The following is a 19,391-nucleotide window of genomic DNA, read 5'->3' as shown; positions in this document are numbered from 1 at the left end:
ACCAAATAATCTTCTTCAAGATCATCCTGATCTGAGATATCAGGTTTGCCGCCATCTTCAACATGCGGTATAGGTGGCAAATTTTGTACTTGTACTTGTGATGATGTACCTTCCTGATTGTCACCATAATCTTTTCCAATGCCAAAGTACGAAGACAACATTCTTCTTTTCATTGGCCTCTCCTAGCCTTCCCCACATTCAGGTTTCCTACCCCTCTTCCTATGCAACATCTACAACAAAATAAAGGCTGCCAAAAAAATATCAATTTGTTGAAGAAGCAATAATAGACTATACTGTATAATATACCACTTCAAAAACATGATCTCTCACTCTTAGGATTTAGGTCACTAGCAGTCGCCAATGCAGTAAACAACAATTATTTTCCTTGGTCTAAAACTTCACTATTGATTAGAATTCAGAGCCTAGAACCCACCAATTTGTGTTGAGATAGATCTGATCTTTGCATGTATTTATACCCTGCCAGAGGAGATTGTTGATGGAATTTGCCATTGAACTCCATGTTTTAGAGTGGGATGGAGCATAACTCTGATATCCTTATATGGTGAATTCTACGGGAATATGGCGAATTCTGTGGGAATTTTATATGGTATACAAATATTTGGTGAATCCCGCATAACTATAACACGACATGTAATTTTTGAGGTGATTATAGGTCGTCCAAATATGACATGTAATTTTTGAGCAATTATAGGTCATCCTTGGCTACAACCTCTTTTCACTTGGATATGTATATCTATCATAAACTTACTCCTCACATTAGGTCAAAAGTGTGTCATCCTTCATTAAAAGTCTCTTTCACCTAGAAATAGGAGGAAGGTATGAAATCTTGTTCTCCTTCCTTTCTTTAGGTAGAATATGTTATATTTGTTCAAGAACTCCTCTTGGAAGTAGACATATTTTGAGAAAAGATCTCTCCTTCTCCAAGGATCTCCTTTACACTTTTTGCAAAATATATATTTTTCAACTTTGTATCCTTGCTTGAAGAGTATTTCCTCTTTAGCTTGGATTTATGACATTGTTTCCTAAAGGATATCTCCTTGTTGTTGAAGGTAAGGTGTCCTTGTCGCTAAGATTCCTTAAGATATTGACATAAGGCTATGTTGACATCTTAAGGGGGGGCACCCATATTGCTCCCTTTGTACAATATTTTACTATATCTTTGCATGTCTTAAATGGGGTGTTCATCATTAGACCCAGAGTAAATAAAATCTTAGAGAAAGATACTTTAGACCCGAAAATAGATGCAAATTTGATATATGTCTTAAGCGGGGCTACACATCACCAAAACCAGAGTTAAAAAGCTCTTGCACGGGATGTCCTCAAAACCAAGCATGTACCTATTTAAATTGGGGTTATGCATTCTTAGAACTGAAGGAAACTCTTATAGTGAGATTTTCCCGAAGTCATACATTCACCCCTTGGAATTTATACATAGTTGCCCATTGGAATTTGCATTTACATTACATGTCTTAAATAGGTTGATGCACACTCGATAAAAGGCACTATATACTTGAAACTAGACATCACTTGCACACATCCATGAGGATGAGTGGAACTAGCTAAAGACAACTGGATTATTCCTACTCTCCTCCCCAACATGGATCATCTAGATAAAAACATCTAGGGGCAAGGTATCCATATCCTTTCTCATCATTCTTCTCATGGGAGTTAAATGTAGTGTCCTGAATTATACTCCCTTACAATTTAGTCCACATTTTTGGGCCCTCACCTTAGTTTTTGTCTCCCAATGCTTAATTAAGACCTAATTATGCTTGCATCATGCAAAAATGGACTTATTTTCACTTTATACCCCACATGGCCCCTTAGTCTGGCCTTAAAATAGGGCAGGACTAGGGTATGGTGCTTTGGTCCTCAATAGGACTAGGGCACCATGCTTTGGTTCTCCTTATTTGGGCCCCATTTTCAAACCCTCTTGCATTTCCAAATTTGAGCAAGAAACCCCTCTCCATGTCAGCCTATGTCAAAAAATTAGCATGTTTTTCGATAGGCAAGTATATAAGAAGGCCTTCCCCTCTCATTTAAATATACAACAACAATGAGGCAATGATACAAGGGCAAAATTATAATCATCAAACATGTCTAGAGTTCTTTTAAGGCTACATTCTTCATTCATCAATTGTGGAGCAAATTTACATCATTCATATGCAAGCATGTATGTGCGATTAGGGTTTTTTTATGTGTGTGCCATTTAATACAACATATGTGATTACATTCAAGAAGAAAAGCATCATTATTAATCATTGCAGATCTGAGGTATATCCTTTCATTATTTATTTTAGTATTTACAATAATTTATTCAAGGTTGATTCCTCAACTTGGGTTTCACTTAGGCAAATCTCAATCCCAACATATTTCCCCTTCTTCATGTGTGTAGGAAGCAGGTATGGAGCCGCAATCTTCAAAATCGACATTATTTGCAGAGATGTGCTAACTCCCTTTGGTGTGCGAAAAGTTCAGAGGACCAAGACGAATTTCGCTTTGGTCCTAATATTTTTGGAGCTTTTTTGGAGATCATGTTCAAATCAACTTATATTTCTCAAATCTAGGTGTGTGCCTCAATCTAATGACTGTAGCTTACTGTTTCTATGTTTTTACCTTCATTTTCAACACTTTATCCTAATTTCAACAATTCAACACACAAAAAATGGCAATCAAATTCATCCTTTCAATCCAATTAGTATTTTTAGTCCTTATCCTTGTTAGTAGTCCTAAACAAAAAATACTAGTGGTTTTTATACTTCTTATGGTGGAAACCCTAATAATTTTTCACCATTACAAGAAGTAGCTCAAATCTGATTTTGTAGCCTTTGCGATGCATTATTATATTTGGGAATTTATGTTATGTGTATAGACTAGCAATAATTTGAAGACTTTGAGATCCATATTATTATCTATGTTTAGTTGATTAGGTTGTGACATGTGTTGAAGACTTTAGGTTGCACATGTACTACATCTTTATTCATACAATCTACATAAGAAGTAACAAAAAATGTTGTATTTTCATGGTCTTCTTAGATATCAAAATTTGTTGGTATCTTTGTAGTTAGTCTTTTGTACAACTAGAGTATATATCAATTATTATTGCTCCAATTGTTATTTTGTAGTTCATTACATGTATCTATCATAGGAATGTAATTAAAATTTGTTGTAAAATGATAACATCTATTCTGAAAGGAAAGAATAGGATAAATGTAACATCCCATGAACTTGGTTTAATTAAGTAATAGTTGTTCTTAGTTAGCAATAAGAAGTAAGCCTCACTTTTCTAAGAGGATAGACTTAATCTCATTATAATGTGGTAGACATAACCATTTTATAATTAGTTAGTTGATTACAAAATATTCATCCAATAGTGTTACTTTTAATTTATATATATTTTATCAATAAAATTAAAGTCATGGGTCTATAATAAAATATTCAATACATTCTTTCATATCTTTGATGTCAGTTTCTCAAGTGTTCAGTCAAGATCTACACTAGGATCTAAATGCCAAAAAAAAATAATTGCACAACCAAATAGAGTTAAAAAAAATCTAATCTAAAATAGATATTAGTGGTCTAATAATATTAAACAATTTTTAATACATGGTGTTCTAAATCATTGTCTCCACATAATTCACTAAAATATCAAACTTACAATGGTGAAAAGTTCACATTTCCACCAATAGATGTAGTAGAAACCACTAATTTTAAGCTTAGGTACAATTACATTAAAAGAGACGAGCCTAATAGATCTAGCCACAAATCAACAAGGATAGAGATGAGAATTCTTATTAGATTCACTTTGGGGAAAAATCCTCTTTTAAGTTGAATTGTTGAAATGTTAAAATTAGGGTAAATGTGCTAGAATTGAAGTAATTATGCACAAACAATGAGCTAAAGTTATTGGATCAAGCCACAAACTGGGATCCGAGTAATATAAGAGTATTTGATCCTATTCCTAGAAGGAGGTCCTAATTTGTCAGTACCAAAATTTTTATTGCTCTGGTCCTCTGTACTTTTCATTTTCCAAAGGGGAGCCTATTCGCCTCTATAAATAAAGCTAATTTTGAAGATCATAGCTCTGCATCTATTTCCTAGAAACAAAAAGAAGGGGGAAATTGTTGGGAATATGGGTTTTCCTTAGTCAAAACCCCATTTAGGAATTAACCTTGAATGAAATAATGTAAATACTAAAATAAATAATGGAAAAATATACCACAGATCTACAATTATTGATGATGACACTTTGCTTCTTGAATGTTATCACATATGTTGTATGAAATGGAATGAACATGATAAAACACTAATCACACACACATGCTTTCATATGAATGATGTAATTTTTCTCCACAATGGTTGAATGAAGGATATGCAATCTTGAAGACCTCTGCAAATTCTTGATGAACACTTCACATATGTAAGAGCACTTGATTTCTTGGAGATTGAGACTTAGATTGAAATGAATTGATTAAATGTCTTTATATATGAGACCCTAGGTCAATGTAGTGGTTAGGCCAACCTCCAAAAGTCATATCGAGCCACCAATTTAATTTCCCACTAGAGAGATAGGTCCCATCCTCTATTTGAAAATTAGGCCCCATTGAGGGATCTAGGGAACTAGACGCCTTGGTTCTCCTCCATCAAGAACCATGATTTAGTCCCAGAGATGAGGATGCCCCTTCAGAGAGTCATTTGGTAGGGGTATATGGCATTAGAACTGGAGTTAAGGCATTGAACAAACCCAAATAAGAGATGAGATGTAGAAATGCTAGATTAGGGGCATAAACATGAGGTGTAAATTGGCCCAGTGATAATTTATGACATTTAAAAATTATTAAAAGATCAATCTCACTTACAAGTTGCATACATGTAGATATACCAACAAATTTCAAACCTCTTTTCCTCATGAAAATATCCACAACCTCTACTAATACACATGCACCAATATTTTCTAAAAAATAGCTCAAAAAAATATTAAACAAACAATCAAATATAGATATACTCCATGTATAATTTGTTAGAATCTCTACATATATTGTAGTATCAAATTGAGCTACATAGGATGAAAAATAACATATTTGATCTATGATATTATAAGTGAATAATTTAAAGTAAAAGAGAACATCAAATTGGGTAAATCAGTATATAAATCAATCCAAGAATGAGATATACATATAGGAAAAAAGGAAAGAATTATCAACATGAATAATGCAAAAAAATAAGTTGACTCCCACTAACAGGGAGTGCTAGCAAGCTTCCTAAAAAATTGTAAGTTATGTCAAGTTTACCATATCTAACTAGGACACCCAAGTAGCCAAATTTCATGTTTATATCTGTATGCATAATGCATTAACTAATATTTACACTTATAATTATGTTCAATAACGAAATGGTGTATTCGTTGGGATAAACAATTAATAAAAAAGCAAGACCAAGATAAAAATTACTTAATGAAAAAAAGTATATGGGATGAAAAAGATTGGAATGAGGAGTAATGAACTTTTAAAGGTGATATATATGTATAAAAATTATTTTTAAAATCTGGGTGTTGTAGTTTTCATTTTAAATATCTTTTTCTATAGATTGAGTAAAATTGCTATCAATTAATCTGTTCAAGCCATTCCTAAGAAGCTTAAGAAATGCTAATGCATTTGATTCTAATGTATGTAGAATATGTCTAAGATATTTATCTTGTCAAATTACAATCTACTTTAAATGTTATATTTTGTTGGTGTACTTTTTATTTAGAAATTGATATTATATTCTAATTTTTTACATGTTGATTATGAGTTTATGAAGTAGATGAGTATAATTGGTAATAATGAAGTTCCTTGAATAATCTCTATTATTAAAATGTGGCTTTCTTTTCTCTCTAATATATTTAATTATTTGTAGTTATTCGATTATAGTTAATATTGTAGCAAAAACAATATAGAATATACATTGTTATCCAATAAATTTTAATAACCATTGCAAAAAAAAATGTGGTAATTTACTAAGATATTTAAAGTAATCAATCAACATAGTAAATTAGATAACACAATAGAATTAGCATCAAATTGATATATAATATTTCAAAGTTTTTAATATCAACTTAACACTTATCTAAATTAAATCACTTGACTCAAACACTCTCACTCTAGAAATATTTTAGTGGTATTGGCCCTCATAGTTGAATAGTTCTTATTCAAAACATACATGATTAGTTATAAATGTTTCAAAATCTTTATGTTAAAATTTGAAGATTCAATATTTATAAGAAAATAATCAACTAGTAAACTCCCAAATGTATTCCTTAGCATCACCATTCATTTATTATAAGTTTAAAATCTTTTGCAAATATAAATCAAAACTACAATATTTGTCATAATGAATCTATCAATGGGGTTCAAATATGTTGACAAGACATAAATATTTCAATGGTCTAATATCACTCACCTTCTAGAACTTAAGACTCTAATACAATGGTGACATATATCATAGTCAAATCAATGTAAGTTCTAAAGATAATTACTTTTATTTGAAGTTATTAATACTTGAAATTATGTGTGAATAGTTTTCTAGGATAATGTCTCAAATTATTTTTCTAGTATAAATATATTGTCATTTGTATAAAAAGAATATTCTTGTTATATAATTCTAGAATAAAAATGCTAGAGTAAATATTGGGTTAACTTTTTAATTGATATATCTACAAGGAGTTTCAATAATGTAATATATGTATAACTAATTATGTGCAAATTTGATCAAATTTGATCTCAACACCTCTAACAAATTATTGGTTTTGGAGGCTCCTTGGTACATTATAAGTTGATGATTTTATCTTTTGATGAAACTTCTAGATTTTTATTTCATTTATTATTAAAAAATATTGAAGATATATTAAACAATTATACAACATCTTTAGATAAGGCATATGTTGAATGAAGAATAGGTAACATAGCTCTTATAATCCATTATCAAGGTTATTGATATAATAATAATGGATTAGAGGTCGTCTTATTATTCAAAACCCTACAATAAATTTTTTTTTTTTTCTTAATTAAACTATCTCTTCATTGGTGATTGTAATTAGGTTAGTTTGAACTCATTTTGAAATTTAAGCATACAAATTTCAAGATCAAATTTTGAATATGCATCAACCAAAACTCAAAAATCATACATCAATTGCAAATACAATATCTCAAAAATGAATTCTAAAATGAAATTTAGAGTACTGGAATTTAATTCAATGAAGGAATAGTTTGAATATACATCAATCAAAATTCAAACAAATGAATTGAATTATTGTAGACATTGCTCCTCTAGAGTATTATATTTGTATAAATAACATATTCTTGCTCTACAATTCTCAATAAAAAAATGTTAGTGTAAATATTGGTTTAATTTGTTTAATTAATAAATGAATAGTTAAAAGTACATGAGAAAATTAATAATGTAATATATGTATATTTGACTATGTGCAGAATTTCATCAAAATTTGATCTCTACACCTCTAATAAATTATTGGTTTTGGAGGCTCCTTGGGACTATAAGATAATTTTATCTTTTGATTATAATTTTAGATTTTGATTTCATTATTTTATTTTTAATATTGAAGATAAATAAACAATTATGCAACATGTTTGGATAATGCATATGTTAAATGAGACAAGGGTAACATAGCTCTTATACGTGATTGATATAATAATGGATTAGAGGTCGTCTTATAATTCAAAACCCTATAATAAAATTTAATTTTTTTCTTAATTAAGTTCTCTCATCATTGATGATTGTAATTATGTTAAGTTGAACACATTTTGAAGTTTAAGCATACAAATCTATACATCAATCAGAATTCAAAAATCATACATCAATTACAAATACGATATCTCATAAATGAATTCTAAAACGAATTTTAGAGTAGTGCAGTTTATTGCAGTGAAGGAATTGTTCGAGTATACATCAACCAGAATTTAAAAAACCTACGTACGGATGAATTGAATAATTGGAGACATTGCCCTTCCAGAGTAATACATTTCTCACAGAACTTATACTATCCCACCAAACCAATGATACTCTTTGTGGAAGTAGATAACGTCTGTCTACATTAGACATCAAATTACCAAGAAACCTTCCCACTACACTCCTTCCTTTTCTCCTCACTTTCCTTTCTCTTCACTTGCTCTTCCCTTACACCTCAATTTTATTTCAGTACTTCAGTATTTTTTCTTCCAATCTCTTCCAACACTTCAATCGCATTCTTAAGATCAGTCATTTTTGCATTCAAATCTCCAATTTTGCCATCTTTTGTGTGAAGTAATGACTTTTTACTCAATATGTCCTTTTGTAATTGTTGGTTTTCTTGATCAAGTTGAAAGGCTTCCTGTTTCACTGTTCTATTCTCTATAACGAGATCTTCCATCAGTTTATCAGTGGTTTCTGATAGAGATGTGAGTAATTGCCTCTCCCGTGATGCTGAGTCGAGCATATCATCAGTGGAAACCCATTTTGAAGCTCACGGACTTGTTGTTTCAATAAACCATTTTCTTGAATCAAAGCCTCCTCCCTGCTTGCTGACGTAGATCTAAGTGAGTACCCCTCATTTTCAGAAGTCAGTTCTTCCAATTTCAATTTCAGAGATTCATTTTCTGTAGTAAGTTCTTCATTTTTATTGCTCAAATGTGTTTGTTCATGGGTGATCAATTGCACTTGAGTTTGCAAAGCTTCCACTGTCTTTGCATTGCTTTCTGAGAGAGACATTAGGTTCCATGTTTCATCTTCCATAGAGATTAGTATATCATTATAATCTCCCAGCTGTGCCTTCAAAAACTCACATTCAATGCACAATTCTACGTATTCCTGGCTAAAAATTCTTCCTTCATTAGTCATCAAATCAAGCTTATTTTGTAGCCCTGCAATAGAATCTTCAAAATTTTCCTTACGAGCTTCCCACAAGCGGCAATCTTCTCTCATCTGCGCATGCAATTCCTTATTCCTATCGTTGCATTCTCTCAAACTGTTTTCCAACTCATCTTTTTCATCTGTTAAATGGGCCCACAGAAAATTATATACCTGGCTCAATATCACTTTCTCAGACTGCAGACCTGCAACTTTGTTTTCAAAATCAGCCTTATTAGTAATCCACAACCGCTCATCTTCTTTAATTTTTCTATTTAATTCCTGAATCCTATCATTGCATTCTTTCAAGTTATTTTCTAACCGATTAATCTCTTCTCTTAGCACATTACGCAGTTCTTGGTCTTTTTCTCTCAGAATATTTGTTTCATCAAGCTCATTTTGTAGCCGTATAAAAGCCTTTTCCAGCTCATATTTTTTATGTTCTGATTGAGAGCACAAATCCTCATGCTTATGGCTTAACATTCTCACTTCATTAACCTCATTTTGCAGTTTTGCAATTGTAACTTCAAATTCTCTCTTACAAGTAACCAATTTTTCCTTTAATTGTTTAGTTTCATTAATGGATTGATTAAAATTATTTTGGAGCCCTGAAGCAGAGTCTTCAAATTTTGCCTCACAAGCTTCCCAAAAGAGGCAATCTTCTCTCATCTGTGTATGCAATTCCTTATTCTTATCACTGCATTCTGTCACTTTGTCTTCCAACTCATATTTTTCATCTCTTAAATGGGCCCACAGAGCTCTATATTCCTCTCATACTGCACATCTGCAAGTCTTCTTTCCAAATGGTCCTTATTAGGAACCCACAATAGCTCCTCTTCTTTAAATTTTGTTTTTAATTTACCAATCCTGTCATTGCATTGTTTCAACTTATTTCCTAAACGATTGTTTTCTTCTCTTAGCACATTACACAGCTCCTAGTCTTTTATTCTCAAAATCTTTGTTTCATCGAGTTCATTTTGTAGCCCTATAAGAGTCTTTTCCAACAAATTGTTTTCTTGTCCTAATTGAGACCACAAATCTTCATACTTCTGGCTTAGCATTCTCGCTTCATTGAGATCATTTTGCAGTTTTTGAATTGCAACTTCAAATTCTTCCTTACAAGTATCCCACGTGTGCCTATCTTCAGCCATTTTTTCCTTTAATAGTTTAGTATCATTAATGGATTGATTAAAATTATCTTCCAACTCAGCTTTTTCTCCGCTTATTTTATTGCATAAGGCTTGATTATTGTGGGCCAGAATCTGTGTTTCATTAAGTTTTTTCTGCAGCTTTACTATTGTACCTTCTAAATTCGCCTTACAAGTATGCCAAAGGCAACCATTTTCAGTCATTTTTGAATGTAATTCCTCATTCCTATTATTCAACTCTTTCAACTCCTCTTCAAATTTTACCTTTTCATTCCTTACTTGAAGGCATACTTCTTCATGTTTCAGGCTAAACACTCTTGTTTCATTGAGCTCATTTTGCAGCCCTGCAACAGTGGCTTCCAACTCTGTCTTAGAAGATTCCCACAAGCACCCAACTTCAGACAATTTTTCCTTCAATTCTTCAGTCTCGCCATTGTATTCTCTTACCTTATTTTCCAATTCATTCTTTTCTTCCAAAAATTCAGAGCGCAATTCTTCATGTTTCTTAATCAAAATTCTTGCTTCATTAAGATCACCATCCAGCTGCAAAACTCTTCCTTCGAAATCAGTTTTTTCTTGTCTCAACTTACTGCACAGTAATTCATTCTTTTCTACAAATAATTCAGAGCGCAATTCTTCATGTTTCTTAATCAAAATTCTTGCTTCATTAAGATCACCATCCAGCTGCAAAACTCTTCCTTCGAAATCAGTTTTTTCTTGTCTCAACTTACTGCACAGTTCTTCACATCCTTGGCTGAATATTCTCGCTTCATTAAGCTCATTTTGTTGCTGTGAAACCTGGTTTTCCAACTTCTCTTTACAAGAATCCCATGACTGTTTATCTTCAGTCATCTTTGCATTCAATTTCTTAGTTGTATCACTGATTTTCTTGAGGTTATTTTCCATCTGATTTTTTTCTTGCCTTAATTTAGTTGACATTTCTTGGTGTTTCTGGCTAGATTTTATTTCTTCAAGAATCGCATTTTGCAGCTCTACAACTTTTCCTTCTAAACTCACCCTACATGATCCCCACCATCCCTGATCCTCAGCCATCTTTGCTTTTGATTTCATAGCACCACCATTGCATTTTTTCCACTAATTTTTGTCATTTCTGTAGCTAGTGCATAAGTTCTTATGTTTCTTGCTCAATAAATTTCTTTCCTTCACTACAGAGTCAAGCTTATTTCGTACCTTCACAGTTGTTCCTTCTAATTTTTTATTGGAAGCATTCCACAAGCTCCTATCTTCAGTCATTTTATCTTGTAATTCCTTAATCACATCATTGGATTTTTTCAAATTATTTTCCAACTCATTCTTGTCCGCTCCTAATTGAGCGCACAATTTTCCAAGATTTTCACTCAATAGTCTTGTTTTGTCAAGTTCACTTTTAAGTCCTTGAAATCCCTTAATTACATCACTACTTTGTTTTAAGCTATTTTCCAGCACATTTATTTCTTGTCCCAATTTACTGAGCAATTTTTTATGATTCGCACTGAAATTTGTGGCTTCTTTAAGCTTATATTCTAGCTCTGAAATTGTACCTTTCATATCCTCTTCGCAAGAAATCCACTTGTTTTTATCTGAAGTTATTGTTTCAAGCAATTTGGTATTGGCGTGATTCTTTGAAGATAGAGATTTGCATACCTAAGTTCACTGTATGTTAGGGTTCGCTGGAGAGGCGTAGTCGACTCATTGCCTGCGGATCGGATACCAACAAAGTGTTTGTATACGGATCGGATACCAACAAAGTGTTTGTATATCACAGATGATTAAAGTGGACTTTGGAGTTGCCTCATCATGCCTCCATCTCAAACCCTTAACCCTTAATATTTATGTGGAGAATTTTTTTTGAAAAAAATTCCATCAAGATGAGAGGTTTATGCTTGCATTATTTTCGTAAAACATTGATTAAATACAATCTTTCATTCTTTCCTTCTGTACAAAATGAACTCTCATCATGCCTCCATCTCAAGCTCTTAATATATAGACTTATGAGAATGCAAAATATTGCTATAAATATCTAACATAGATCAAAACAAAGTTTTAAAAATACCAACCCATCATAGAAACCATCATCATGCAACCCATAATTGGCTTTTGAGGTTGTTTAGGCTAATAAAAATAAAAGTATAACAGTACTTTAATATATTAATATGTTCATAATTAGCCAATCCATGAGGTTGAAATAACATGCATAGAGACAACATGATAAGTAGGGGACTCCAAGATACATGCTAAAACAAAGGTACAATTTCATCTTTCTCCCATTGATAATTTTACAAAATACAATTATAATTATTTGTATACACAACTATGTAAAGTGTCATGTTTGTGCTAATAAAAGGAACAAAAAAAACAGAAAAAATAGAAAGTCCATGGGTATACCAATGTTGAAAGGAATTTGTTATTTTCCTAAATTTTTGTGTATGATGTAAGATATATGGATTTTTCTATCTTGCGATAACACAATTATTCTTCATACAATCATTGTATAAGAAAAAATCAGATGAAGGTAACCTAGAGAAGTGCTACTTCAAAGATAATTTCAACTAAATACCTCATTGGGATGATCTAATTGATCGAGATTGAATAAATTTGAAAGAAATGCCATCTACTAGAAATAAATCATCTTTTCCACAAGTACTAAATAATTCATTAGTGAGTTACAAATCAATTGTAAAGGTTGCAAGTCTTTTTTTGAAAGAGGAAACTTGAATATAGTTGCAATGAGTTTTCATCTTGCGATTTGCCAAATAACATGTATAGTGATTAATTTCTTAAATTGGTAAATTGCACTTGCTACTCTCCAAAATGGTAAGATAACAAAACTTTTTTTTGGTTGAGGTTGTACAAGTAGCTCAAGGGTATTTTAAAGAAAAATAACAAGGTTTAGATAATGTTATATGACATACAAATGGCAGATCAACCTTATTAGAGCATTGAAGGACTATCTTGGTAGGTAGGTTGAGGCAAGTGTAGTAATAACTCTTTAGGGACATCAATGAAGTACAAAGTCAAGAAAAACTAAGAAAGTTGGAGAAACATCACTTGATGCAAAGTTTCTAAATCCTAAATTTATCATAGTAGCACAATATAAGTTAACTACGTCACAAGGACAATGGAAGATTGATAATTATAGATCTTTAAGAAAAATTTCAGATCACGGTAATTCTAAAAGCATCCTAATTTGTGATTAATTGAAAATAAATAATTTTAGGAAGGGTGGATTATGATGTTCCCTCATCCATCTTAAACTATTTCCAAACAAAAATGAAATAATTTAAATAAAAAAATTATATTTAAAATTTATTTTTCATAATAGCGAGGATCATGTGAAGGCTTACATCTATTGGAGGAAAAATATATTTAAGAGAGATGAAGCAGGAGAATAAGCATGGTAAAAAAAAATTATTTTATATTTGATTATTATTCTTTTTGTAGTTAGAATTATTGTTCAATCAACTTCAAGACAAAACCCACTGAATTTAGAATTGGAAGACAAAAGCTCAAAATTTGTAAGGATGATCTAACACATATTACCATTGTCAGATCACCATTGTGCAAATATAAGTAAATTGTGACTCTTAAGATAAAAAATATTGAGTAATATTAATGACCACTAAAACACACTTTGTTGAGAAATAAATCATTGTAGAAGAGAGTAGCTTACCAACAGCTAGAGTACAGACAATATAATTGAACTTCTGTCGTTCTTTTAAAAGAAAAATAAAGATGAATAGTACCTTTTCAATGTATAGGTAAAAAGTTCTATAAATAGACGAGACTGCATTCATTTTTAATTAAGCTATATAAAGGCGTTGCTAGAAATGGACATTACCTCATGGTCCCGCTATGCCACTGATCAATGCAAACAAACTGTTAAGCAATGGGAGAAACAGTGCGGTTCTGATTTGAATAAAGAGTAAGTATTTGAATTCATGTAAATTTTTATGACTTCACCTACAGATTGGTCTGCAATTAAAAGGCGACTCTTTCTCATCAGGCGTTAAAACAGCCATTCGCTCTTTGATTCAGAACGAAAAGTTTTCAATGGAAGGGAATGCGAAGAATGTGAGGCTTCTTACGAACAGGCAACTGGATCAAATTAGGAGCAGCTTTCCTCTCCGCGTACAGTGGCTCTGCTGGGCTTTAAAAGCAGGCACCTCTTTACTGCAGAGAAGCGACGGCACCATTAACAGGCGTCTGATGGCGTGGCTTCTATGGTGCCTCATGCCCTCTGTGCCCGCCAACGACAAGCCCAGATATGGAGTATATACCAAAGACGCCATTATAGACCACGTTAACGGCGTTTGGGTCCGTCTGTTTGTTCCAGTACAAGAAAACGGCAATGAAAGGGAGGTGCTGCCGGTGGTGGTGTATTTTCATGGCGGCGGCTTCTCTATGTTGTCGGCCGCCCAACAGTTGTATGATGAGTTTTGCCGGCGGCTGGCCAAGCGCCGCCGGGTGGTGGTGGTGTCGGTGGAGTACAGGCTGGCACCCGAGCACAAGTTCCCCGCCGCTTACGATGACTGCTTTGCGGCGCTGACGTGGCTTAAGAGCCACGCTGGTATCAGTTTCTTGCCTGGCAATGCTGACGTGTCGCGTTGTTTTCTGATGGGAGACAGTGCTGGAGGAAACATTGTCCACCATGTTGGATGCCGCGTGGCAGAGAGCATGGACGATTTGCGCCCCGTCAGAATTGTGGGGCACGTGCTGATTCAGCCCTTTTTTGGCGGCGAAGAAAGAACGCTTTCGGAGAAAAATCTAATGAATGTGCCGCTAGTTAGATTGGAGTATTGCGACTGGTATTGGCGGGCATTTTTGCCAGCGGGAGCGAGCATGGACCATTCTGCCGCTAATGTGATGGGTCCGAATTCTCCGGCTATTTTAGCGGTGCATCTGCCGCCAAGTCTTGTGGTGATTGGCGGGATAGATATTCTTCGCGATCGACAGCTGCTATATATGGAGTATTTGAAGAAGATGAATAAAGAGGCGGAGCTTCTCTTCTACGAAAGCGCGTTTCATGGCTTTTTTGCGATGCCATATCCTTTGTCTTCTCAGTTCCTGGATGACATCTCCAATTTTATGAATAGATTATAGGACTATATTTGAGGTCTCATAATTCAATTGGAGAACATATTACTATGTCCCATTTGAATTTATGAATTTGTTTTTTTTATTTATTTGGATATGTAAGTTTTTATGTTTCTTTTATCAATAATAAAAAGAAAGATTGTTGGAAATTGTTGTCATTGAATAGAAAGTCAAAAGTTAATAATTGTTTCATTCATGTATCTATAAAGATCAAAATGTTTGTCAACTCTTTTTGAAGGTAACACTAAAATCAATAAACAAATAGCTGATAATCATAATGAAAATTTATTTAAAATAAAATATGAATAATTTTTTAGGAGAGTCAAATTTAACTAGTCGATAGGTTCTTTATGATGGGCTTTGCCTGCCAGAATTAAGAGTTCTCACGCAAGAAATACTTTCAGACCCGAATGCCAAAAACTTTGCTCATGATAGATTCATTAATTATTGAAATGGCTATGCCCATCTAGTATTCGCATATTTATTATGCAAGTCCAGTATCTAGCTATGTACATAGAATTTTGAAGTTACTCTTTCTAGTGTGTTGTCCTTGAAATGGTAAGATTTCTCTCTTTTTAGTTTACTCTGCTAAAATGGTGGAGAAAAACTCTGATTTAATTATCTCTCAGAAAAAATGGAGATGGAAATTTATTTTTAGAGTTGTCTACTTTGGGTTTTTGAGCGCAAATCGACATTCGTTGTCATAATTTTTCGCATTCATTTTTTTCCCTATTTTTTTTTTTATGAATATGGGCGTCAGATTTCATTAATTAGAAACTATAGTAAATATTCACCAAAAAGGTGAATGGACACATAGTCACATCCCGATAGTCACACTAATAAATCCTGAATCAAAAAATGGAGTCATAAGGGAGACCCCGAAATAAAAAACAAATAATAACATAAAGGCTTATAAATGGCAAGAGCAATTCCCGTCAGTGGTAGGGATGAATTCTTGTCATCGGGCTTACCCCAAATGTCATCATGTTTAGGAGTGACGTCAGGATTGGACCAACCATTGTCACCCTTATCTTCCTTATCTTCTTCAAGAGCCATCAAACGTTGAGGAGAAATAGAAAGAGTGAACCGAGGGAACCCTTTGGAGGGCATGATTGTTGGCCAATTAGAACCACCTCCTTGCGAGGCTCCAGCAAACCAACCATTACCACCACTAGCAATGGTTCTAGCCCCTCCTCAAGGGGACGAAGAGGCAGAACATCAATGCATAGCATAGGTAGCCCCACTGCCAGATTGTTGAGGGGTGGCTTGGGACTTAGGAGAATGAGACTACCGAGCAGAAAAGCTTTTCCCCTGCCGCTGACCCAAGGAGGGGGAGAGGCCACGAGGGGAAGAAGGGTTTTCAGGAGGAACCCTAGCCATAGCACAAGGGGCATTGCCCTAGTGGTCGAGAAAAACCTACAGGTGAGCCACTTCCAAAGCAACTTTATTTGCTTGAACTTGAATCTATAGAAGCACATTTGAATATATGAGAGCTTTAGAATAAAGTGAGACATTGGTATCCATCGAAATTTGTGTAAAAATAACTGTATTTCTATTCTTCCATATCATAAAAAGAATTTCCACCTTGAAAAGCATGCCAGAGGGGTGAATTTCTTAGGAAAATGGGGAGAATCTCTTAAAAGGATCATGTGCCTGGAAAAAGATTCAAGTCTAAAGAGTTTGAAAAAATCATGGATCCAAACCCAAAAGTTTTGAGCCCTCTTACAAAACTATAAGAGGTGCTAAAAGAATTTAGGGTGCCCACAAAAGGGACATCAAGGGTCTTGGACTCCCATATGAAAGCCAACAGGAAGGCCATGGAAAAGAATGCACCAAGAAAAGTGCACAACCTTAGGCTCAAGCATAACAGACCATACATTATGAAATCTGCATTTCCAAACAGAGATGGGAGATAGCAAATTCCACCTTGAATTCAAAGCATCCACTATTGGAAGATGGGAGAAAGGTATCTGTAACCCAAGCAAGGTTTATAATTCTAGAAGGCGGTATTTGGAAGCCATTTCGAATCCTTCCACCTAGGAGTGAGGGATTGAATGCCAAATATTGTGCAACATTTCAATAGGGAGAGCCTCTCAGAGAATTAGAAAGGTCTCATGATCAGACTGAGAGAAACTATATTTTCTTTTAAGCTCCTCTCGAGGGAGAAAATTCATAGTAGATCTAGAAAAAAGATCAAAAGGAGTACAAATTTCTTTCTTGTGAAAATGAAAAGCCTTAATCTCGAGAAGCCAAGAAAGAGAGAGCCCCTCGGATTGAATGAGAAGAGACCACCAAAGGTTGTCCTGGTTAAAGGATAAGCCATTCCTAAAACCAGAGCCAACTCACAAAAGTCGAGGCTTAGCGGCCTCGTAGGCTTTCCAGATGCTTCTATCAATAAAAGGTGCCTTATATGCAAACTAATTCATGAATAAAGTGAAGGGTTTGAAAACCAATCCCCTTCCAGGGTGGCCGATGAAGACAAAAACTAGAATAAATACAGTGCTGGAGAAGAATTTTTCAATCCTCATTGCCAGAGATGGGCCGAACAACCCATTTGATACATAATGCAAGGCCTTGGCATTGGGTGGAAATCAAAACCAAAACACCAGAATGGCACAGAAGGCAACAACCAAAGATTGAGGAAATTTGAAAGAAATGACATCTACTAGGAATAAATCATCTTCTCCACAAGTACTTAACAATTCATTAGTGAGTCAAGCATCAATTGTAAAGGTTGCAACTATTTTCTTTGAAAGAGGAAACTTGAATATAGTTGCAATGAGTTTTCATCTCATGATTTGCCAAATAACATTTATAGTGATTAATTTCTTAAATTGGTAAATTGTATTTGCTACTCTCCAAGATGGTAAGATAACCAAAACTATTTTGACTAAGGTATAACAAGTAGCTCAAGGATATTTTAAAGAAAATAACAAGATTTAAGTAATCTGATATGACATACAAATGGCAAATCAACCTTATTAGAACATTGAAGGACTATCTTGGTAGGTAGGTTGAGGAAAGCATAATAATAACTCTTTAGGGACATCATTGAAGTACAAAGTCAAGAAAAACTAAGGAAGATGGAGAAGCATCACTTGGTGCAAAGTTCCTAAATCCTCAATTTATCATAGTAGCACATATAAGTTAATTTCATCACAAGGAGAATTGAGGATTGATAAATATAGATCTTCAAGAAAAATTTTGGATCCTAGTAATTCTAAAAGCATTCTAATTTGTGATTAATTGGGAACAAGTAATTTTTGAAAGGGTGGATTATGATGTCCCCTCGTTGAATTTAAACTATGTCCAAACAAAGATGAAATAATTTTAATATATATAAAATTATTTTTAATAATAGCAAGGGTCATGTGAAGGCTTACATCTATTGAAGGAAAAAAATATTTAAGAGAGGTGAAGCAGGGAGAATAATCGTGATACACAATTCATTTTATATTTGATTATTTTTTCTTCTGCAGTAAGAAATATTATTCAACAAACTTGAGGGCAAAATCTTCTAGATCTAGACTTGGAAGACAAAAGCCCACATTTTGTAGGAATGATCTAACATAAAGATTACCATTATCAGATCAACATTGTACAAATCCAAGTAAATTGTGACTCTTAAGATCAAATATTGGGTAATATTAATGACCAATAAAACACACTTTGTTGAGAAATAAATCGTTGTAGAAGAGAGTAGTTTACCAACTGCTAGAGCAGAGACAATATAATTGTTCTTTTAAAAGAAAAATAAAGATGAATAGTACCTTTTCAATATATAGGTAAAAAGTTCTATATATAGACGAGACTGCAATCATTTTTAATTAAGCTATGTAAAGGCGTTACTAGAAATGGACTTTACCTCATGGTCCCGCTATGCCACTGGTCAATGCCAACAAACTGTTAAGCAATGGGAGAAACGGTACGCTTCTGATTTGAATATTAAAGAGGAAGTATTTGAATTCCTGTAATTTTGTATGACTTCACCTACAGATTGGTGTGCAATAAAAGGCGACTCTCTCTCATCAGGCTTCAAAACAGCCATTTGCTCTTGATTCAGAAGGTGTGCAATAATTTTGTATGACTTCACCTACAGATTGGTGTGCAATGAAAGGGAGCAAGCAGGGACCATTCTGCCGCCATGTTTGGTGGTGATTGGCGGGATGGATATTCTTCACGATCGACAGCTGCTATATATGGAGCATTTGAAGAAGATGAAGAAAGAGGCGGAGCTTCTGTTTT

At 33.7% G+C, this 19,391-nt stretch overlaps 1 protein-coding gene across 1 annotated transcript; it reads left to right on the top strand.

Moving 5' to 3' along the window:
- Nucleotides 1-14,082: 14,082 nt before the first annotated feature.
- LOC131042598 (probable carboxylesterase 18) lies at nt 14,083-15,295 on the top strand. The gene has a single exon (XM_057975908.1). The coding sequence runs from the start codon at nt 14,103-14,105 to the stop codon at nt 15,150-15,152; it is 1,050 nt and encodes a 349-aa protein (XP_057831891.1). The 5' UTR covers nt 14,083-14,102; the 3' UTR covers nt 15,153-15,295.
- Nucleotides 15,296-19,391: the final 4,096 nt, after the last annotated feature.

The sequence above is a fragment of the Cryptomeria japonica genome, chromosome 9 (assembly GCF_030272615.1).
Source record: "Cryptomeria japonica chromosome 9, Sugi_1.0, whole genome shotgun sequence".
In the NCBI taxonomy this organism is placed as follows: Eukaryota; Viridiplantae; Streptophyta; class Pinopsida; order Cupressales; family Cupressaceae; genus Cryptomeria; species Cryptomeria japonica.
The sequence above is the reverse complement of the archived record's forward strand: the minus strand, read 5'-3'. Positions and strand labels throughout refer to the sequence as shown.